This window comes from Polistes dominula, unplaced genomic scaffold, assembly GCF_049000335.1.
Source record: "Polistes dominula isolate Pdom_NZ unplaced genomic scaffold, Pdom_raw_medaka contig_17, whole genome shotgun sequence".
Classification (NCBI taxonomy): Eukaryota; Metazoa; Arthropoda; class Insecta; order Hymenoptera; family Vespidae; genus Polistes; species Polistes dominula.
Genome location: NW_028301049.1, coordinates 3,481,069 through 3,505,735, shown reverse-complemented (window position 1 = coordinate 3,505,735; position 24,667 = coordinate 3,481,069). Strand labels below are relative to the sequence as shown.

At 29.7% G+C, this 24,667-nt stretch overlaps 3 protein-coding genes and 1 non-coding gene across 10 annotated transcripts in view; 3 read left to right on the top strand and 1 right to left on the bottom strand.

Annotated features, from left to right (window-relative positions):
• Positions 1-930: 930 nt before the first annotated feature.
• LOC107067926 (cytochrome P450 4C1) lies at positions 931-8,350 on the top strand. Of its 6 annotated transcripts, none has more exons than XM_015323868.2 (13): positions 931-1,077; positions 2,140-2,298; positions 2,404-2,513; positions 3,021-3,111; positions 5,328-5,519; positions 5,600-5,693; positions 5,762-5,864; positions 5,950-6,064; positions 6,141-6,256; positions 6,328-6,396; positions 7,406-7,571; positions 7,682-7,861; positions 8,126-8,350. In XM_015323868.2, the coding sequence occupies exons 2-13, from the start codon at positions 2,145-2,147 to the stop codon at positions 8,284-8,286; spliced, it is 1,551 nt and encodes a 516-aa protein (XP_015179354.2). In that variant the 5' UTR covers positions 931-1,077; positions 2,140-2,144; the 3' UTR covers positions 8,287-8,350. The 6 variants fall into 6 exon arrangements, with proteins under 6 accessions (XP_015179354.2, XP_015179353.2, XP_089031678.1 ...); XM_015323867.2 differs by having other exon boundaries at positions 1,005-1,139; XM_089175552.1 differs by lacking the exon at positions 931-1,077 and adding an exon at positions 1,630-2,078 and having other exon boundaries at positions 2,485-2,513.
• Positions 8,351-8,692: 342 nt separating this feature from the next.
• Ddrgk1 (DDRGK domain containing 1) lies at positions 8,693-12,570 on the top strand. The gene is made up of 2 exons (XM_015323887.2): positions 8,693-8,854; positions 8,985-12,570. The coding sequence occupies exons 1-2, from the start codon at positions 8,770-8,772 to the stop codon at positions 9,743-9,745; spliced, it is 846 nt and encodes a 281-aa protein (XP_015179373.1). The 5' UTR covers positions 8,693-8,769; the 3' UTR covers positions 9,746-12,570.
• A 408-nt stretch (positions 12,571-12,978) lies between these two features.
• rols (zinc-RING finger and ankyrin repeat domain-containing protein rolling pebbles) overlaps positions 12,979-24,667 on the top strand; it is a 32,098-nt gene continuing 20,409 nt past the window's right edge. For both annotated transcript variants that reach the window (XM_015323904.2, XM_089175547.1), the window contains exons 1-3: positions 12,979-13,150; positions 13,301-14,935; positions 19,785-19,946. In XM_015323904.2, coding sequence (XP_015179390.2) covers positions 19,850-19,946 — 97 coding nt within the window. In that variant the 5' untranslated portion in view covers positions 12,979-13,150; positions 13,301-14,935; positions 19,785-19,849. The remainder of the gene's footprint in view (positions 13,151-13,300; positions 14,936-19,784; positions 19,947-24,667) is intronic.
• Positions 16,730-16,802, bottom strand: TRNAF-GAA (transfer RNA phenylalanine (anticodon GAA)). Its single transcript has one exon. It is a non-coding gene; the product is annotated as a tRNA-Phe (tRNA).

Below are 24,667 nucleotides of genomic sequence, written 5' to 3'. Positions count from 1 at the left end.
CATTCAAACATTATAATTAAAAAACATGTCTTCGGATATTTATAAGAAAAATATTCTACAATGTTGTTTAATTCTTTTTCTCTGATGTATCTGATAATCATTTGATTTTTTTGTAAAATATTGCAGACAATACAATTAATATATTCTATATATTTCGTAATTGTTAATTACAATATTTGCCAAATAAATAATTTAATATTAATTTTTTAATAAAATAGAAACATTTTTAAATAGAAAAGAAATACCACGTTTGGTAAAATAAAAACAGACCACGCACCTTCTTTCTTTATTTCGACCGTCGATTGGTTTGGACCTTATACTTTTGTCGCATACCTACGTGCTTATCTCTGTTTATTCTTCTACCCTTCTATCGCTCCTACCTACAAACAGGTATAGTATCGAAATTATTGTATATGTGTCCACGCTTTGTAATATGCAGTCGCACACAAACGCACACATATATAACCAGGAGCGATAACTATGAAGCATAGCATAAAGAGGAGACCGAGAATAGGAAAAACTGTATAGCTGTATTCCGTCTCATTCTCTCGCAGGCTAAATCCTATATGTTTGTCTCTCTTTCTCTCATTATTTAGTATAGCAGCCGTTTCATAGCTTCGTTACTTAGCTTCGTTACAAAGCTCCGTTTCCGTTTATTTACTTTTCAGATCACTCCCATTCTAAAGAAGTTTTCACTTCAAAAACAAAGATAAGATAATCTGTTTACATAGATTATTTTTTTTAGTAATAACTATTTTGTCATGAGTAACATTACATAAGCAATTCAAATTAGCTATCTTTCTTCGTTGTACAAATGTTTGTTAAATCTTTAGATTTTATTGGACGTAACATTGTAGACAACTTAATGATAAAAAAAGTCATAGATTAAAAAAATTGAGATATTTATACATTAATGTGGTTTTTATTATGTATTTCTTATATTTGTATGCAACAGTATAAAATTAGAGATGTTGCAATATAATCATTTCTGCAACAGAAATTGTTCATTTAACGTTCCAACAATCTTACGATTAAACGAGTTTCTTCTTATTATAAATTACAACAAATATTAATTCTGTAAGAGTGAAGTGAAATTATTTTCTTTCTATTTTACTAGTATATGTCGCTTATGTATACGTGTATGTTTACAATTAATAAAAAAAATATAAAAAAAAACGAATAATGAAATAAAAAATTCGCGTGTTTTCAAGCATTTCATAAATTATAATTTATATATTAATCAATGATACAGTTTTTAAAGAAAGTTTTGTTCTTGACAACAATAAATAAGGAGAAGGCAACAGTGGTCGACAGTTTAAGAGAAATTGTTATCTTAAATATTCGTAACTTTGTGCATTTTTATTGAACAGTAGGTCTTCATGCGTGAAGACATTCTTTGAACTTCAGACCTCATATAGTAAAGGATATTTTTCGAAAAAAATTGTGTTACAAATTCAAATGAAAAGAAGTTAATATTTGAAAGTTGATGAAAAATAAAGTTAACAATAATTCCATATCGAATGTAATTCAGGTATTGAGTAAATATTTCGCGTTTTGCTCGTTTTGGTAGACTTATTAATATGAAAAAGTATATTTTCTTATTTGTAATCTAATACGTCAGGGTTGCGTCAGGTGTGTGTGTGTGTGTGTGTGTGTGTGTGTGTGTGTGTGTGTGTGTGTGTGTGTGTGTGTGTGTCAGAAGTAGCCGACACCTCATTACCATCTTTTTTAACGATAAGCCATTTATATTTCTCTTCTTCTCAATGTATTTTCTTATTTAGATTTTTCGTTATCTTCACTATCCACACAATCGGGTATGTTACATCTAATGTCTGAACTCTCAGATGAATACTGTAAAACTTTCTTCAATTTTTATTTATATATATATATATATATATATTAATCGTTCGTAGTTACGATAAATAATCGTATTCAAATAGCATCGCATCGGTAAATGAAGTAGCTCATCTACCGCCTTTGTTTTCCAAGATCAATACTTAATTAAAGCTTATTTTTCACGCTTTAATGACAAATAGTCAATTTCTGGCACATGGTCGACGACTGGTGTTTTCACCCTAGTCAGTAAAATTTTTCTTGCTACATTTATTGTTCATTTTCCTAATTTTGTATATTTTTCAGATTTAATGATGCTCTCTATCTTGTTAAGTTTTATTTTATTTCTAATTCTATTACACTGCTTTATAAGATATAGAAGAGTGGGAAGACTTATTAGTCTTCTTCCAGGACCTCAGGAATATCCGATAATTGGAAATTTGCATCATGTACACACTGGTAATGGTAAGAAATGTTAAAATATTTCAATTGAAGAATTAAATTGTTAAGTGTGATTTTCCTCAATTGATAAAGTTTTCATTTAATATTAACTTATTACCAATAATATAGAACATTTACTTCAGCAAATATGGAAATTAAGTAAAGAGAATTATCCAATTTTTAAAATATGGACCTTATTTTTTTCTGCAGTAATTTTACTCGATCCAGATGATATTCAGGTAAATTATTATTAAAAAAAAAAAAAAAAAAAATAGAAATTTTTTATAATCTTATTTTAACTTATTGATGTACAGAAAAGCTGAATATGAATATGTACAATTGCATTCATTACAAAAAATGCATAGTTGAATATATTTTAAACCATCATTAAATGTAAAATTGCTTTAGACAAATTCTTGAAGGATTATTTATTAATCTTTTCCGAGCATCATTTGAGAAAGACTATTTTTAATTTTTACCAATTCATTTAACCTCTTAACACGCAATTTTTTGAAAAAAAACCTGCTAAGCAAATTCAATTTTTTTTTTTATGTAACAAAGCACAATTTAGAACATTGTCTTAGCAAAAAATTAAAAAAATACAAAATTAATCAGAATTTTTATAGCAGCATAGAATACAAAGTGTACGTGCAACTTAAGGGGTTATTGTAATACAAAATCAAAAGTTAAACATTAATCAAAAAATCAATTTTTATGCTTTAACAAAGATGAATTTTACATTGTAGGAGTTACTAAAGAGCAATGAATATTTGGAAAAAGGAGATATGTATAAATCTCTTATGCCCTGGCTTTCTTCTGGATTATTAATTAGCGGCGGTAAGCAATTAAAATTACTAACAAAAATTTATTAACAATATATCTAAAATAAAAGGTTCTAAATGAAAACTAATAAAAAACGCCTTTATTCGTTCGAGCCTTACAAAGAGACTAATATTTTTATCTTCATTTTTTCACATTCCTATCTGTTTTTCATACAATTAGGGTTCTGGATTTTCATAATTGTAACACTCATTCCAAAAAAATTCTATCCGTACCTTAAGGTGCGATTTCATGCTGACGCTTGACGCTAGCTTTGAGCGTCCAATTTGACCACATTATATAATTTCGATCAAAGTGCCATCTAGATATGAAGCAGCGTCAAATCTGAGAGTCAAACTGTAGCGTCAAGCTACATTGACGAGTTAAAATAGCGTTTTACAAGTAACAAAAGTCGAAAGTTGACTTATCAATTTATGTTATTCTCTAACCTATTTCGTTTATTTTCTAATAGTTAGAGTCAAATGTCATAAAAATGAGTAACATTGATACATTTTTTAAAGATTTAATCGGTAATAAAAAAGCACAAATAAAAACCATGGACGCATATTATTTTATTAATCAGTGGCGGACTTATGACCCATGGGTCAGATGGTGACCCACGCACATCTTCGAACTGACCCATATATCGATTTTTATTAGATATAAAAACTATAAATATTATTGTATATGAAATGTATGAGAATTTTTACTAAATAATTTTAAGTCAATGAAAAATCTTGCTTTTTGAAGTGAGAACTTCTTTAGAATGGGAGTGATCTGAAAAGTAAATAAACGGAAACGGAGCTATGTAACGGCTGCTATACTAAATAATGAGAGAAAAAGAGACAAACATATAGGATTTAGCCTGCGAGAGAATGAGACGGAATATAGCTATACGGTTTTTCCTATTCTCGGTTTCCTCTTTATGCTATGCTTCGTAGTTATCGCTCCTGGTTGTATATGTGTGTGTTTGTGTGCGACTGCATATTACAAAGTGTGGACACGTATTCTTTTGATACTCGAAATGTTTGTAGGTAGGAGCGATAGAAGCGTACAAGAATAAACAGAGATAAGCACGTAGGTATGCGACAAAAGTATAAGGTCCAAACCAATCGACGGTCGAAATAAAGAAAGAAGGTGCGTGGTCTGTTTTTATTTTACCAAACGTGGTATTTCTTTTCTATTTAAAAATGTTTCTATTTTATTAAAAAATTAATATTAAATTATTTATTTCGCAAATATTGTAATTAACAATTACGAAATATATAGAATATAATAATTGTATTGTCTGCAATATTTTACAAAAAAATCAAATGATTATCAGATACATCAGAGAAAAAAATTAAACAACATTGTGGAATATTTTTCTTATAAATATCCAAAGACATGTTTTTTTACTATAATGTTTGCGTATTTAGGAAACTTATAGTAATTTTTCAATAAAATAAAAACATTTTGAAGATGTTAAACGCCCAGCGTGAATCGGTGGAGCTTACCACGGAGCTGAAATCTGAGACTCGTAGTGTACACAGTTCGATAAGCTGAGAGAGCGATACGATTCAATGCATTTTTTAGATTTTTCGTTGTTCAGATCTTTATTTAGACGAGAGTATTTAGAAAGATAAGCTTGTGGTCCAAAGAATAAAGACGAAATATGTTATAAATAATAAGGGTCTCGAAGTGTGGTAGGCTACAGAGTTGAAAAAACATTTCTAGAGAATATCTTTATTAGATCTTTCAGTGCATTTTACCAGAACCTTCGTTCAGTCCAGCAGTATTCTCCATATGTTTTTCGTAACGTCTTTATTTCATCTATCTTAAAATGTTTGTTATATAGCGCAAAAATGTAGATAAAAACGGGAAATAGAAAACCATACTAACAAAAAAAATTTTATACCTAAGTTTCAAAAAAAGGATTATTTATTTTTACTTAATTTCTGACGAATTATATTTCCTTTGATAAACATCCTACCATTTTGGTGATTATTTATAACTATCGCATTCCGCATTCCGTTTTTATTGCTTGAATTGTGAAAAGTGCACTTTTTATCAGCTTTTTATCACCCAGAGACCATACCGGTGACATTTATTATTTATAGTAATAATATTATAATAAATAAATCGTACAATTATCTTACTCTTAAAACTTTATGATAAAAAGAAAGTAAAACGCAATTGCTATTGAAGCCTTATAATATATTTATTAATATTTGAAATATAAACTTATTTGACAGGAGAAAAATGGCACTTACGACGAAAGATGTTAACTCCTGCATTTCACTTCAATATTCTTAAACATTCCTTTACTAATTTAATTGAAGAATCACAAAATCTTGTCGAATCTCTTCAAAAAGAGGGAGATGGAAATCCTATTATCAAAGATCTACGAACATTTATTAGCAAGTACACTCTAAACGCAATATGTCGTAAGTGAAAAAAACAATTTTCTTTGTATATAATTAATAGTATTACGAATTAATTTTATTTACGAGTCTCTTCTTTGTAGAAATAGCTTTAGGTACCCATTTGACAGAAAAAAATGAGCTGGAATCTGAATATCGTAATGCTGTTCATGTTTATGGCAGAATTGCTACATATAGGTAATTCATTAATTTTGTTTAGAAAAACAAAGTTATTTAAATAAAAAATATTATTTATTGCTTATTAGAATGATAAGACCTTGGTACTACTTCGATACTATATTTGCATTTTCTCCACTTGGTAGAGTACAAAAAAAAATATTGAAAACGTTGCACAGTTTTTCAAGAAATGTACGTCTTTTGCATAGTATTTATTTAAAAATTTACATTCTCAACAAATATTTTCCTTTAAATAAATGTTATTTTTTTCTTCCAGATAATTGCAGAAAGAAAACGTTTTCATAAACAAACTAATGGGAAATATTTGCAAGTAAATGAGAATATTGAAGAAGATGACGTTTCTAATAAAAATTCGGAGAAGGACAATGACTGTATTTGAATTCTTTTTAAATATGAATAGAATTAAATTTAAGAAACAAGGTTAATAGAATTTTTATATTATTACAGATTTTCAGTCCAAGAAAAGGCTTTCTATGTTAGATTTGCTTATAGCCGCATCTTGGAATGATAATCAAATAGATGAGGAAGGAATTTGTGAAGAAGTTGATACCTTCATCTTTGAAGTAGGTTCTTCTAAATGTTCTTTCTTAGAAGAATACATTTCAAAAATATTCTGCAAAATATAATTTTTCAGGGTCACGATACTACCGCAAGTGCATTGACCTCTACTTTGAGTCTTATTGCTAAGCACAAAGATGTCCAGGTGAAGTAATCAGAAAAGATTATTAGTTGAAATGATAAGCAAAATAAACAATCTTTCACTTTTTATTCATTTAAAATTATTTAAGTAATTAAATCGTTTCACTAATTTTTTGTAACTTGTCTGTAGTAATAATTAATTATGATATTTACTCCTAACAAATAATATCACTTTTGTTGCAGTTCGAACGAAAATTATCTAAACTTAAGGGGGTATTCTGATCTAGAGGCATGAATTTTAGGTACTTTTTCAAGTGCAATGACTAAAAGACGCATAATTTTTTCACTATCTATAATGTTATAAGATATTTATTAATATTTCAAGAATACATGAAAAAATAAATAATGGAAAAATTCAAAATTGAAAAAGATATAGGCTGATGAAGTGGAGGGTCCCAAAAAAATGGTGCGCGACGGTTGTCACAATTGCAGCTCTTCTAGTAATCTAAAATAAAAAAATTAAAAAAGATTATTGATTTATAATAATGCTGCTATCGTTTGAACTAAAAGAATTGAAAAAAGTTTTTTTTTCGCTAAATTACCGCTGTCTGAAAAAAAGATACATTATTTTTACCCCTTTTTTTTCTTTTTCGAATTTTTTAAAAATAGTAGAAAATTAAAATTGTGCTAAGAGTCTAATTAGTACGATAGAAAAATGAATAGAAAAGAATCTCACCAAATTTCAAGCAAATCGGATTAGTAGAACTTGAGATATCATGACAATCGTGAAACAAAAAGCAATTTCGAAAAAAACGCGTTCAAAGTTTCGCGTAATAAGGGTAAAATATAAGATGCCGCGTCTAAAACTAAAACAGCTATATCTCCGAAAATAAATTGAATTTTGAAAAATCCTCTTAAGGACATATTCTTAAAAGGTTAAGCTTTGAAAATATGAAAAAAAAAGGAATCGATTTTTTCCTCCAATTTCTAGACCAGAATATCTACTTAATAAGTTTTCTTTAGCAATGCTCATAGCCTACGAACAGAATAATCAATGACGTATTTATTGTTAGGAAAATATAAGAGACGAGGTTCGATTGATTATGCAAGAAGATATTAATGTAACGATATCGTCACTTTCAAAACTTCCGTATTTGGAAAGATGTTTAAAAGAATCGCTTCGTTTGTATCCAAGCGTTCATTCAATTTTTCGGCAAATTCCTCACGATATGCAGCTAAGTATGTAATATATATATATATATATATTCAAATATACGTATACACTTAAATATCATATTTCTAGTATTGATCCTTTGGCTTATTAACTACTTATCTTTTTAATTTTGCAGAACATTATTTAATTCCATCTGGTACGATCATTGAAGTGAATATTTACTCCTTGCACAGAAATCCGGATTATTGGCCAAATCCAGATGTTTTCGATCCAGATAGATTTTTACCGGAAAATGTTAAAGGGCGACATCCCTACTCCTACATACCATTTAGTGCGGGGCCGAGAAACTGCATTGGTAAGCGACTCATATAATAAAATCAATTTTTTATTTTTAATAATAGAAAGAAATACAATGAAATCTTAAAAAAAAAATTATAAGTAATTGATGTTGACGTAATACTTTAAGGCACTTATGGTGATTGATTATTTTTTAGTGTATCTACCAACACCGTACATAAACATAAGATTTGTTCGCATTTTGGAAAACTCCTTCTGATGTTATTTAATTTTATTTTTTATTATATTGTTTTTTCATATTCTCTTATTTTTCATTCCACAGGTCAAAAATTGGCAATGTACGAGCTAAAACTCATGGTTGCTTTTATATTGTACAATTTTAAATTGGAACCGGTAGATGAACTAGATGACGTTACGTTTTTGGCAGATCTCACTCTGACCTCGTCTAAACCACTTCGAATCAAATTTATACCAATTACATAGGTTTTTTTATGCATAGTATATTTTATAAAATATGATAAATTCAAATAAAGCTGTATTGAATCTATTTTTATAATTGTTGAACATTGTTAAAACCTAATGTTTTTGAAGTAAAAACTGCTTTAGAATAGGGGCGATTTGAAAAATTGCAACGAGGTGCGGCGTAACACAGCGATACACACTTATGTGTACCCTTTGAAGAATTTCAGATACCTGTGTAAACATATGCGATACCATAAAAAAGGATACAGTTTTATTAATAAAGTTTTCTATATACGTTAACCATTTTGTATATCTTTTATCTCGTGGTATTAGTAAGCAGTGATACCACATTAGATAAATATGAGGCTCTATCTGTGGTTCAAAAATTGTACTATTTTATATGTCGATAAAAAAGAAAACTTTGATATCTATGTTAACTAAAATACGTGCATTTATGAGTTAACCTAACTTCTTGAAGAAAAATATTGAAATCTTATTTAAAAAATGGATATATTTGTATTGATGCTTTGTGTAATTGTTATCATAACATTAATAATTGCATTAACTATATTTCTTCGTCGAAATCAAGGTAAGATTTGATTCAACTATGTGTATTTTAATTTAATACACAACTTATGGTACTTTTACAATGTCCATATTGTCAGCAATCATGAAAATAACAATTGAGACAGATTGAGAAAATAAATGTCTTTTTACAGGAGTAAATAAAGAAAGACCTAATAATGTTCAGGATCAAGTTGGAGAACGTCGTCAAGTGAGACGAGTAGTTGGTAACAGAAATGTACGTCATCGTGTACATGCTGTAGTAAATAATCAAATAAATGCGAATGAGAATAGACAAATGGAAAATAATGAAGTAGAAGTAGATACACCAGCGGCAGATGTATCCGATGGTAAATTTGGTGCTAAGAAACGTGCCAAGTTAGCAGCCAAAGCTGAAAAGAAAGCTCAAAGGGAGATAATTAAACACGAACAAGAAAAACGTAAGGAAGAGGAAGAGAAACGACAAAAGGAAAGAGATAAGCAACGTGAAGAAGAACAAAATGAGGAAAAACGTCAAGAGGAAGAAGCTAGGAAACTTAGAGAATTAAAGGAAAAACAGGAACAAGAAGAATATTTAAAAATGAAAGAAATGTTTAGCGTTGAGGAGGAAGGTTTTCAAGAGGATCAGAATATTTTGTTGGACGATGTCATGGAATATGTTAAATTAAAAAAAGTAGTTTATCTGGATGACGTAGCTGCGCATTTTTCTTTAAAAACAGCATTCGTAGTAGATAAGATCTTAGAATGGCAAAAATCAGGTGAATTAACTGGAGTTATAGACGATCAAGGAAAATTCATTTACATTACGGAGAGCGAACTTGATGCTGTTGTTAAATTTATTAAACAACGTGGTAGAGTTAGTATTTCAGAACTTTCTGAACGTTCGAATACGTTAATTAATATAGGTTCGAGTTAAACTATATATGTATGTAATAACTTTTCTAGAGATTTTTCTAATTAATTAAATGATCACAAATATTACAAAGATAAGGTTAAGGAGACACGTCACCTTCGAGTGTAAAAAAAAGCGGTTTTTTTGTGAATTTTTTTTGCAGCCAATTTTATTAATATCAATACAAATTTTTGTTATATGTAAGTTATATATCTGAACTATATACACAATTTTTTTTGTGTAAAAATATTGTAAATTGTGTTGTCTGTGGCCACTTTTCTAATAGTCCAAATAAAAAAAGGTGATTTTCGGTGGCCCTCACTGGCAAAAATTGGTTCATCAGAAAAAAAAAACTGAGTGTTATCCTTTAGTAGAGATGTTGGCGCAGAAAATGAACGAAAGGAAATTTTGATTTTTTAATTTTTCTCAAAATAGTCGACTTTTTGCGAAAAAAAATTGACATTTTTGCAGAAATATCGGCGAGTTTTTGAAGAAAAAAAAAATAAATTGGCATTTTGTCGAAAAATCCTTTCGTTCATTCTCTAGATACGTGTATCTAGTATTACTGTACAAAATTTGGTAAGGATCGGATAAATGGTCTGGACGCAGCGAGGGCCACCGTTTTAAAAACGCGAATAGGAGAAATTAACGTTTAAACTACTACAGTTTCGTAAATAATGCGCGGATCTTTACCAAAATTTGAAGAAATATTTTTGAAATAATATTCTTTCAGAAAATCGAAAAAAAAATCGATTTTTGTGTTGACGTGTCCCCTTAATGGAGGAATGTAAATTACATGATGCAATTTTTGCTATAAACAATTATTTTTAGTATTTATAATAACCTATTCAAATATATACATATATGTGTTTATAAATTTATCTATTTTAAATAATTTATGAAATGATGTATATAATAAAAAAAAATGTATTTTTTTTTCTACGTTAAATATATATTTTAAATATAACGTTCAATATCTGACTTGATTATTTCGAATAATTTCTATATAAATTTTATGTTAAATAACAAATTATTTCTGCAGTTAAAAATTGAGTTTAGAAGGTGATTACAAAATTTAACCAACATTTTATAAATAAAAAATAAAAATAAAAATGTTGTATATACAATGTTATATTAAAAAATTATAATCAAAATATTATTTGAAATGAAAATTCTTGTCTTTATGCATTAACATACGTGATATTGCATAGAAACAAGAAGAATTCCGCAACATGACAACATTTTGAACGAATATTGCATCAGATTCTAGTTTTTCTCTTGAATGTATAATTTATATAGTTGGGCACGGCTATCGTGATTCTACAATAGATTTACCAATTAATCTTTTTCTTTTTTCTTTTTTAGAAGGTCAATAAAATATTGAATTCCTATTTTTGGGTTAAACATACAATATTATTTGTTCTATTTTTAAAACAATAAACGTTTGTATAATCTAATAACTAAAATTGTACTGTTGAATAATTGAAAAACAAAACTTCGTGATTTATACACAAAGAAAAGAAAATATTATAATGTTCGATTTGTTTTCTTGAAATACGATCGTCTCGTGCTGATTTACCTTACGACAGTTTGCGGCCCTTTAGTACCATTATGCGTCACATTTTTCACTCTAAAGTTAGTTCAGTAGTTAGAAACGATCATCCATGATTTATCTTTGTCGTTTTTGATAATCTTCATTGAAATCAATCTACTCAAAGTTTTTATTTCAATATTCCAAAAAAAAATAAAATAAAATAAAAATAGAAATTAATTTTTAAACTAATCTAATATAATTCTGTAGTATAATCTCTTTTGATTCATCCAGTATTAAAAATTAAAACTTAATGATCAGCCATTAAGTGCTGGCCGCTCTCAAAATGGCCGACCGTCATAATGGCCGATAGAATAAAAATTAAAGCTATGAGTACAATTAATTTAAGATTAAATAAATGAATTTCTTGAAACAATATAAGAAATATAAGAATAAACTTTTGTTATAATTGAAATTATCATTTTTATACGAAACATTTCAATTCAATTCAATTCAAATTTGCTAATAATTTGATTAGTATTGAATATTAATTCCTAATTTATTTTCTTCATATTCTAATTACGAATAAGGAAATTCTAGAATCATAGAATAGGCAGTAATTATACACATCTATTAATAATATCAAATTATACAGAGTATAATTTATTGCATTAACAATTTGATAAACATCGGAGCAGAAAGATAACACGTCATTAATCGTAGAAAAACATAGAGTGACGAATACATTAATGTGCATCGCTGTAAACAAGACGACATTTTACTACCAAATTGAAATAAAAATTCCTCTTTGAAAATATTTCATTGAAAATATCATTATAATAATGCATTATTTGTTATAAATCTTTTATAATAGATTATGAAAGAGAACATAATTGTTCTTCTACACTGTTTATAAAACCGAAATTACAATTTGTATTATACTTAAAGTTAGATATAAAATAATCGATTGAACTTGAAAAAGATTGGATGAAATCAAGTTGGAGAATTAATGAAACCAATGCTGTGTAGAATCACGATATCCCCACCATAACTAAAAAACTTTTACTTGAGCAGAAAGTTGAGGAAGGGGTGTGGTCAGAGACTATGTAAGGCAGGTAGAATGAAGCAGCAGAACGGCAGTTCATTCTGACGACTTACAATCACTTTCTGGAATATCCGTGATAAATCATCAAATTATTTAACTAATTCTTAATTTCAACATATATTTCTATAAGTGCGGAAAAATTATCTTCGCTAAAATTAATCAAGAAGAACTCACAAATCTTCACGGATTTTTAAATTTAATCAATCTTCGAATTATTTTTTTCTTATCTAGATCATAAAGATCTTATGTGTCGATGAGGTGCAAGGTTCTAGATTGCCAAGGCAACTCTCCGACATTTTTACCAAGTGTCAGGTAAATATTGAAGAAGAAACAAACAAGAAACAAATGTTACAAATTGTATTATTATCTTTTTTAATGTAATCTTTGTGTGATGATATAATTATGTTTTATTTAAAAACAGATTAGCTAAAAATCTTCGGACTCGTAAAGGAAGTCGTCGTGGTAATGCTGGAAACCGATTAGAATTATTGGTACTTGTTCATTTACACCACGTGCCGTAGAGTAAGTATATACATTTTAAATTAAAATTGAACAAAATATTCAGAATGATTTATGAATATACTTTCACTATTTAATAATTTTTTTTTCAATGTGTTTTAGCAACTAAAAAGACAAGAATAATTACACTCTGGTAATCAAAGTACAAATTTAAAAACATCAAATTTCGAATTTGAATTAATTTTGTTCATTAGAAGAGAATTTGAAACGATACAATTATGGTGTTTTCTAATTTGGACGAGTCAGAAATCACTGGCCCCTACCAACAAATCAAGTTAGTATAATTTATATTAATTTTAAATAATAATTTATTAAATACACACACACATTACTTTTTTTTTTATATTAGACAGAATAATATTTGAATACAACAAATGATAGAACACTTGTTTTAACGAAGACTTTTATTTCCTCTGTTATTTAGGAAAGATAAGATGAATCCAACGTCAAAGGATTGTCAGAAACAAACTCAGCATCAGGAAAGTAACAAGAGTGATCAAAAGTATGGCGTTTGGGGACCAGTTTACAAAAATAAGCAAGATTTCGTAAACATGCACATTTGTTAATTTTTTCTAACACCATGTAACATTTATTATATATAACCAATCTTTTTTTTTTTCAAAATGCTTTCTTTTTGGCACAAAATGAATGAACAATTAATTCAAATTCGAAATTTTCATAAATCATACTTATGGCTAGGATAACATAATGGTATTACTCTTCATAGAAAAAAAAATAGAAAACTTTTGCGCGTAATATATTTTTCTTTCTAAACACAAAATCAAAATTAATAAGGAAATAGATTAACTTTTGAAATGCATTGAATCAGCATTCTATGCATTCCCTTCATGTGATATTCAAATATACTATATTATACTTAGATTATTGTATTTAGATTAACACTTTAATGGCCGTACGTGTACTCAGTCAAACATTGTCAGGGACCCGGTAGATAATATTTTTCAAGAATTAATTTAAAAAAAAACTTTATTGTTATTCACGAAAAAAATTAACATAAAACAAAAAACAACACACGTGTCATACGTATCACACACGTGTTGTGTGAGCGGCCACATTAAAGTGTTAATATTTTAACGGGGATAATTGTTACCTATATTTGGGAAATATACAAAACATATATTGCATTATGGGTATTTTTATTTATTGTATATTCTTTAAAATACTATTTATCTATTTAAAGTACTGCACTATTTTATATAATACTAACCACTAATATTTAGCTATTAATTTAGATTGAAATGTGTTAAAACATTGATCCAATAAACAGCAAGGCGTTAACACTTTAAAGCAAAACAATTTACCACGATAATATTGATCGAACAAGGAAGAAGTATGTAGAAAGAGGAAGAAAATAAGAATCCAAATATAAATTTCAGTGGTATGAGGTGAAAGAGGAGTAGACAAGATCAGTATCGAAAGTGATGGCATCCGGCTAACAGTGAAGAAGAAAATCCTTAATGCTTTGGTTAGAGACGGGAAGTAAAAGTAGTTGTAGAAGGGGAAAGGTATGGAGAAGGTATGGAAGCAAGCATGAGCTTTACGGAGGGGTAAAAAGCTCGTGGAAGAGGAAAAAGCTATGAGTCTCCCGACAATCGTGGATGCATCCTTGTTGCAGTCGGTTCCTGCACGCTAACTCGTTCGTTTCTAAAGTTTGTGCGGAGCAAGCTCGATTTAGCATAATTCTCATTTTTATTTTAGTATTTTATTTTTCATATGACCATATACATATATATATATATACATATAAATATATTTATTTATTTAATTAATTTATTTATTTATTCATAAACATCCATTCCTTGGCTATCAAAGTCAACTGAATTTTGTATTTAGTTATCATCAATTGATCGAATTTCTAAATCGATTTTTGTATGAAAAAAAAAGAATGAAAATATAAAAGAAAGTGTGTCTTCGTTAGTAAGTAGTGAAGTAGTTCGTTCCAGACGAAATTACAACGAAGAGATACGAGACGAGACGAAAAGAAACGAAACGAAACGAGACTGACGCTATTTTCGTAGCACCCTGAACATACACCTTGGTAAGAAAGCTTTTGTACGATTATATTTATTCGTATGTCGGTGTTAACATTTTCTAATAGTATTTTACGCTCACACACATATCTTTAACTATTTAATCCTCAACCTTAACCTCTTCAAGAGAGAAAGAGAAAGAGAGAGAAAAAGAAAATATCTCTTGGTGCATACCCAAGTACGAGTTTAGAATTGTTCGATCTAATTCGTCCAAAGCATGATCGGGATTCGTTTAAAAGGATTCTAAAAAATACAAGAATTAAAAACAAAGGTTTTATGTGGTATGTACACGTTCAATTGATCACATTCTTCAAGTGTTTTAAACACCATGAATTAAAAGTCTAATTGTGTTCTTTCCTTTCGATCTTCCGAATTCTTAGAAAGGTCGTTGCAGAAACCCAAAAGATCAAAGACAATATCATTTCTTCTTTCTTTTCTTTTCTTCTTCTTTATAAATAAATATTATTATTATTATTATTATATAAAATGATTGAGTTGACAAGAAAGTAATTTCAGCTTGCATGCACCAATAAATAGCATTATGTTTATTTAATTATTCATATTTTGTTAATGTTAGAATTTGTTTCTTTTAAGGTTTGGTAATTGACACTTTTAGATTGCTATAGAATCAAATTCCGTGTTAATTTTCTTTACAACTGTTAATTTAGAAACAATTGAGTTTTATTTCACACTAGAAAACCTAAGTTATTTTCTTGCCAATCCAATATATATATATATATATATATATATATATAAATTGGTACTTTGCAAGCGTCAACTAATGTCATGAACGGTCGAGACAAAAATATTAATGAAAACTTTAATGAATTCGCAGAAAAGGATAAGAAGTTTCATTTTGAAATATTCATCCTGAACAAATATCGTCTCGCTATGACGAGAAAGATAAAAGAAATACGTAGAAACAATTCCGAGCGGAAATAGAACTTCCTCCTTCGCGTACCAAGACGCTGACTCTTCTCTCTCTCTCTTTCTTTCTTTCTTTCTTTCTTTTTTCCTTTCTTTCTTTCTTTCTTTAGGATAGGATCTTACATCTAAATTTTTAAGTAAGAACTAATCTTTTTTTATATTTATTAAAATAAAAGTTCAATAAACTATCCCTAGTCGACACAAAATATTGACAAATATTCAATACATGTGTATTTAATATTAAAAAGACACATTAAATCTCTTTTTTAATATTAAATACACATATATTCAATATAATTCAATATTTTGTGCTACTAGGGTATTTAAAATCGATTAAGGAACAGGATATTATTGTTTAAAGTATTTTTTGTTTTTTTTTTCAAGAATTTTTAACTGTATGAACGGCTTCTACTACTTCTTCTTCAATTTCTTGTACATTTTGTTTTGTAGGGTGCTATTTTTATCGGCACCCAATAGTCACTCGTCAAGTCACCGTATAAGAAGACAACCCCTCGCGAACAGCCGGAGGTGTACTATCAACTAACGTCCCCCTAAGTCATTTCTAACGTGATTCTATCGTGAAAAACGCGAGGTATAGTTGTTCATCGTAACAACCATGCACGTATGCTACTTTTTCCTGTATCACCATTAACACGAGGACAACTTTACGAGGGGATATAGAACACGTGCTATTTTTTCTAACAGAAATCAGTACAGTTAAATGTGATGAGTAACTTTTTAAATTTGTCAATATATATATTAATGAAATAAAAATTTATAGAAAAAAAACAAAAATAGTTTGTTAACTAAAACAAAAATAAAATAAAATTGAACGCACATATATAATATTATAATTATAAATATTATATTTCGCCTGCCGAAACCCGGAATTGAACCAGGGACATTTAGATCTTCAGTCTAACGCTCTCCCAACTGAGCTATTTCGGCACATATTAGGAACCATCGATATAGTATTATATAAATCATTTATAATATCTTGAAAGACAAATGATAAACTACTTCTATACCGTAATTAATTATATTATAAAAATGATTATAATTATAGAATAGGGTCTTGAACTAAGTCGAAAATTGACGAATGATTTTTCTTTTCGTCTAATTTCTTCGTGCTTCATTGGAATGTCGTTTACTATGCTCTCATTTCCTCCCTCTTTCTTGTTTCTTTTTTTTTTTTTTTTCTACGTGCCGCACGTGCTCACATCCTTTGGCACGCGCGTGCGAGCTATGTATGTTCTCCTTCCATTAGTACCTCATCCTTAGGGAGTTCTTCAAAAGGGGGACAAGGATGATTGAATTTACTCGCTAAATAAAAACTTAAGGGAAATCATAAAAATATCTAAATGTTCCTACCATTAACAACCCTTCGTATCACTACTACTATTACTTATGTCCAGTCATAATCAAAAATATATAATAAAAATGTCTGACTTTGATTTTTCATTTGTGATACGATTCAACAACAACAACAACAAATTGCTTGATTATCGGAATGAATAAAAAAGAAAGAAACGTTGAAAGAAAAGCATCGAAGGCGTCTGCTTCAAACGATGGAAGCCCCCAAGTTCGTTCAACTTAAAACCACGAGAAAAAAACAAGCCATATATATATGTGTGTGTGTGTGTGTGTATAGTACATCATTTACTATACTGTTTTAAATGAATAAATACATTGTTCGATTATTGTACGTTTTCAAATAATTATTAAGTTATATAAAAAAATACGAAATTTTATCCAATTTTCAAAGTTCAAATCTTAAAACAGCTGACCATGGCAAATTTTTATAAATAGATGTATAAATTTGCGAATGATTCTTGACGTCAAATATGTTTCTATATGCATACACACATACACAACACACAGCTTGTTGGTACAAATGATACGTGAGAATTCATTGACAGAATCCAGAGAATGAAACGGATGCCAACATATTTTGTTGTTCCTGTCCCACGTTACTTTTCAACATTCGACGATACTGAACGATCGTGCGAAGCTTTTACATTTATTCGTTTCATTTTGTTTCCATAGAAAAAGAAACGCACATGCATATTTTGTATATACTGGGTGTATCATTTCATTCGATTAGAGAATTGAATTGATTAATAATTTACAAGTTTTATTAAAAGAAATTTAAAGTCTTTCGTTTCCACCGTGAAAGAGAAAAAGAAATTGAAGATCCGTTTGAGAAACGGATGTGTGGATCTAAGAATAGGAAAATTCCTTTTTCCTTTCTGTTCTTACGTTGAAAGCAATTAAACGAGATTCGACAAGTTCGTATGCCTCTTCTCACGTCCAAATCTTAAATAATATTTGCATCGGGTTAATTGATGTTTTAACAATACTTAAAAATAGGAATAAATCAACTTTTCAAGTTAAAACCTGAAGGAGTTTCCTGTATTCCCGATATTTGAGATATTCGATTACAGGGTAAAATCAAAGAGTTTAAAAATAAAATGAGGGGTCTTGAAAATCGTGGAAAATAGGACAAAGAAAGTTAGCACCCTTTGGTTCCTTTTTGTTCCAAGTATAAAGTCTTGGGTGCAGACCCCCTGCGAACCGAACCAAAGCTTTCCTGACTAACACGTGTAACTAAGTATAGCCAGACGATCCCTAAATTCTAATGAACCCCAGTTTCCGACTAAAATCAATTTTTACATTCCTTCCTCCTTTATTTTATACAGCTATTACACGTTAATATAATTTGCACGTTTAAATTAAATGTTTAATTGGTCAATAAGGAATATCAAAATTGTATGGAAAAATGTTAAAAATAATATTAAGATTTATTAATAAAAATTGCCACGATCAAAACTTGTGATAATTTTTGTAAGTAATTTAATTAATTAATTGAATCGTTCATCGTCGAAGACAATGAATGTTGTTTTATATTTTATTTGCTTTTGCAAATGTTCGACGAACGACGACATCTATCTGTACGTCGAGACGACGGCACTCGTGTTGCCACTACACTAAAATAGATTTGGTATCCCGAAGCTGAAGGAAATCTGTAAACGTGCTCAGGAGAAAACAACTACGGTCTTGAAACTCGTTAAAAAAATAAATAGATTTTTTTCGATAGGTCGATTAAAACATAAAATTAAAACAAAATTAAACGAAATGTCGATCAGAATGATGATCATTTTTTCATTCGTTCATTTATTTATTACCTATCCTTACGAAACTGTTAGTACCAAGAACTTTACGTTTTTCGATAAAGATTTTAATTAAACGAATTCAAAATGAATTTAAGTGAAATTAGAAATAATAGTCTCTGTAAATGAATGTGAAATCTTGTGTCACTGTACACACGTGTCTACCGTACGAGTTACTATCGAAATAAGCTTACGACTAAGATCATCGTCTGATTATTTAAAAGGGTGAAATGGATAAATAAACCATGTCGAATCCTAGACCAGTAATGTTGAACTCATGACCTGCGAAGGAAGTTTAAATGACCCCCATGAACTTTCAACGGGTTTAATTAAATTTTGTTTGATTAAATAAATAAAAAGTTACAAATGATATTTAGAAATTTCAATGAAAATTTCAAGTTTTGAACGAAGAGAAATTCGGAAGAAGAGAATTCGTACTTCGATGCTAGACTATAGAATCAATTGAATATGTAAAAAGTAAAAAAAAGGCTTTACATTTTCCTTAGCTTTGATCCTAAATTAGAATAGACAACGAGGTATTTAAATACCGGGTGGATTCTTACAAAAATTCGTTGAAATCCTTACAATTCTATGTTTGGCGGGCTGATTCATTCGAAAGGTGCGCAGACGCACAGCGCGAGTTTTCAATTTTCTTTTGGAAACATATCTTTCAATTGTACTCCAAAATCGAAGAATTTCAATCATTCCTTCTTTATTTAATTTAATAACCAACAACATTAATCATTGTTTTTCATTTCAGATTCAACGTAAATGCATCAAGAGAGACGACAACAAAATAAATTATAGCTGTGAATCATTAAAAAAATGAGGTCGAGAGATTCTGTTGTTTATACTCCAGTTTCAATTGGACCAGACACCGATGATGAAGAAACTTTGGTTAATGCGGAAGTCTACAGCAATGGTAAGTTTCTAACAAATTTATAACAATAAATAACATATATAAATGATTTTTATCAATTAAACAAATTACTGAAGATTGTCGAAAATCTTGTTCAATTGTTCGACTATCTTCAATAATTATTTGAGATTATACCGATCAAGGTTGGTAACAATGAAATCTTCAGAATTCAACTGAAAACTAGTGTCTTACCATACGAGAAATAGTTGAAATTGTCAATTCAATTGAAAAAGTATTCAAGTAAAATCGTTAACAAGTGTATACTATCGATAATTTATCGACTATTAGTAAAAATAAAGTATACCGAGTATACCTATCAAGTTAGTTATAAATTTCGAAAGACAATCTATAGAAATATGATTCTGCTAGCCAGTCCGAGGTTACTGGCCTCGATTAAACCATCATTGACGTAAGAAAGGAAAGGAAATCGTGATAAGACCGAAGAAAGAATCGATTTACCCTTATCCAATCCTATTTATAAAGTGTTCATTTTAGACACAGATGATTTAATAATTAATTCCGACTTCTATTGAGAAACAGTAGAACATTGAAAAAGAGATTAATGAATAGAAAACATTTTTGTTTTCATTCGAATGATTGAATTCGCGAGAAATCCATTGATTATTATTTACTCATTCAATTATAAACTTTCATAGGAACATCATGAAATTCACATCAGTCATAGATAGATAGATTAAGTTCTTGACCCAAGACAAGAAGCCTACGATTGGAAATAGTTGGACAAGCATCAAAGAAAAGGAACTCTGAGTCAGAGAACTCCTACACAACTTCCGAATTCAAACTTTATGCTTTGAATACATATTGAATATACGTGGGTGTGATAAAAGAGACAGACACATTTACTTATATACGAATAAATACGTGAATATACATAGATAAATACAATGTCAGATAATTCGCGACGCGTCAGATTCCGTTTTAGGAAAGACCGTATCTCCTGGTCCCACGGAAAGACAATCAGTCGTCTTCTTCGAACTATTCGTCAGAATACTTTTTATTTCTTTAAATGTTTATCTTAATGGTGGCATTTTGCAAAGAAAAAAAAGTGAAAGAAACAATGGTATACTTTCAATTGATCGGGTCAATCGATTTGCGTAGCTGCAAGGCTTTAAAACTGGAAAACTTTTGATATATATATATATATATATAAATGTGCATTTCAGTAAAAGCCAGTTAGTATATTACTTATATACTTTCACGAACATTGCATTTATCTCGTCACGTTCAATTAGAAAGCAGAGGAAGTTTCTTGACGTTGTGGGAACTCGCTGTGTGTGTTGGTAATCGATATTTATTTCTTCGAGACATCTACGTTGTCATAGTTGTCGTCTTTGATAAATGATAAGGAAAGTTACGAGAAACCTTTCTGTTCGTTCATAAAACCATAACATTCGAGGTACTCGATAAGTTTTATCAGTCTCTTGGCGCCGTCTGGTCATTGTATTAATTTCTCGATTGATTTTTGTTTATATAGTACGATCTATATACCTATACATACACATGTACACATTCATTTTGAAAACTTATCACTTGAAATTACTTCAAAAGTATTTTAAGTATAACAACGTTGATTTTGAGCAAAAACAAAAATCATGGCAATTTAGATTAATATCAATATTGAATTGAAATAGTCTATCTTATCGTTTTTATTTATATAATTAATGTTTTATAATTTAAATGACAAGTTTGAAAATGAACGCATAATCCGTATCAGATTAGTATGAAACAAAAATAGCCATTAGCTGTTTTAAGATATGATTTTGGAAAGAAAACATCACGAGCGTGTCCTCTTCGTTCATGCAGATCTTCCTGAGACGACTTTCGTTCCTATTCCAAGCACGCGCAGCTACCAACACAAACGTACACACCTCACACGATTGGTATATTGTATATTCTTGCTTACATAGTTCCAGGTTGGTATATAAAACACGACAGACACTCTTCTCTCACTTCTTTTTCGTTGTTTACCTTTTTTTTTACTCTCCTGAGGCATATCTTTTCAGCGACCTCGTAAGATTCACAATCTCTGCCACGTAAAATCCTTCGAAAAGGACGAAAAAATCAAATAAGAAGAAAATGAAAGAAGAAAAAGGAGAGCTGCTGTTAACTCGGTGTAAAACGTAGTGCTGGGTTGACTTGAACAATTTGCTGTCGTAAATAAGAAACGTTAGCTACACGTGACGCGTTCTCTCTTCCTTTCTCTTTCTTTCTTTCTTTCATTATTTATATCCAACTCTTTCTCTTTCTTTCATAAGAACGAGCTCTAAGATATACACATTTGCAGATAATATCATTCATATCGTGCAAGCAACGTTCCGAATTACTTTCCTTCCTACGTGCAAGTACCCTATAAAGAGATTGGTTTCTCTAAACTATTTACGATTTTTAGTTTAAACACTGATATCATTATTATTACTTCATCTTTAAAATATATGAAATTTCATCTCGACTATATGAAAGTTGTATTTTGTTTTAATATTGGATTACCTAAAATATTTGTAACGATCTATAAAAATGTCGGAATATGTTGTCAACATGTTGGTAATATGTTAAATAACGAAAATTTTGAGGAACACTTTTGAGAATTAATATCAGGAAAGAAAGAAAAGAAAACTATAAACATTAACCACCCTGCTGCTGCTGCTTATCGATCGAACCAGTAACATCTGTTTAAAGTTGGCCACAAGTTCTTGACACCCGGTATACTCAAAGAACATACCCAAAGAGATGGTAATCGGTACAATGTTGGTCGACGTCTCATGCACGTTACAAGTCCACACTTATCGTTACGATCTATTCAGTTTTTTTTCTTTCGTGGGAATCCAGCAATCCAGCAATACTGCTCGCTTTCCTACCTACCTTTCTTTTCATTTTCTTATATATAAATAACTTTATCGTTTTACATTAAATCCAAAATTTTATCTCAATCTATTCAATTACACACATTTCTAATTGAAATTAATATGATATGCTAATGTATGAAAATAATATAATACATCAAATAAAAGTAAGAGCTAATTGAAACTTCTTTTTTTCGGTTTTAAATAACTAATATGACAATACTGTAATAAATAAATAAAAAAATGATCCTAATAAAATATCTGAATAAAAATAAAAATAAAAAATAATTCCGTATCAATGTTCTTTAAATTGGAACGACGGATTGAAGTTATTTTTAGTTTTTTTTCCTTATTTCTTGAATAAAATAGATGCAAAATTTGAAGAAGATCAATTAGAGTCGGAGTGATCACATAATGCCCGACACACGGATAATAATAATCGGGCCAAGTATACCGTTAATGGTGCGAAAATGACGCGTCTTTTAGTGATTTCATTCTGTACGGTAAAATGAGTTGAATTAAATTCTTTTTTTCTTGATCTTTCTCTTTCTGTATCGCCTTGAAACCATATGAAAGAGAGGAAGAAAGAAAGAGAGAGAGAAAGGTTGCATCAAACCGGCCCCGAGGCAACCGACTGCGCAACCTGCTGTAGGATTTGTACCAGGTGGAAACCTGCGTTCGTGTTACGCGTCACCTTCAACGAGATAAAAGCACAAGAGCGAGAACGTTTTCTTGTATGTATCTCACCGATCGATATTGTGAAAAGCAATATGTTCTTTCTTATGTATGTACAATATATGTATATGCATATGGATACATGTGTGGAGAGAAAAACATATGCAATACATGGAAGTACTCACAGTAATACTCGGTGTGGACCATTCGAACGTTACTTTTTGTCGTTCCTTCTTTCGCACGTGATTTACCCCATACTCTTCTCGTCTCTCTCTCTCTCTCTCTCTCTCTCTCTCTCTCTTGCAAACTGGCTGATCGTGTTACGAGCATGTATGATATTAGTTAGTCAAGTATACGTTGCATTATTTATATACTAGAGTGATATCTAATTAAACGATACGAGTAATTAAGAGATAGGTGTTAAGGTGTGGGATTTCTTTTTTTTTTCTTGTAGAAAATTAAAGAGTTATGTTTTTTTTTTTTGTGAATAGGGTAAAACGGTTCTCCTCTATCTATATTGTTATTTTATGATATTATAAATGTTTCTGTAGAAAAGAAATATTTCTAATATATCTCAATTTTACCTCATGACAAAAAAGAACATGCTTAGTTATAGTCACTTTTTTGATTTATCTTTGCAGGCAAACCAGTACTCTTCTTTTTTGTTTTAAAATAATAATTAAAAAATAGGAAAATGCGTTTTCGTTTGTAAAATTGAACAAGTTTATATAAACGTGTGGAATAACGTTTCAGTTTTACGCAGTATTTATTTACTGTCACTACTTTTAAAACACATTCGATCTCTCTCTCTCTCTCTCTCTCTCTTCGACATATTCCTATTCCAGTTCCCTTCTATAAGACACAAGATAAGACTAGTAACCGTTCATATCTATCTCACACAACGTGCTTTGCGTATTGCTCCGTTACGCCCCTCCTCATACGGATTTCTTACGGGTCGTTGTTACGGGGTCCCGCTTTCACGATCCAAGTGACTACTGACTCTTGAATGAAAGAAAGATACGAGGGAATGAATGAACTAAGAGAGCAGACCAAATGTTGCTCGTAAGACTACGAGCATGCCTCGTTGGAGTTACGAGAGTTTTAAGTGGGTAGTATTCGTGTGGGCGATCATGCGTTGCTTTTACGTTTACCTATACTTAACAAATAATGTTTTAGGGCGTTTGTATG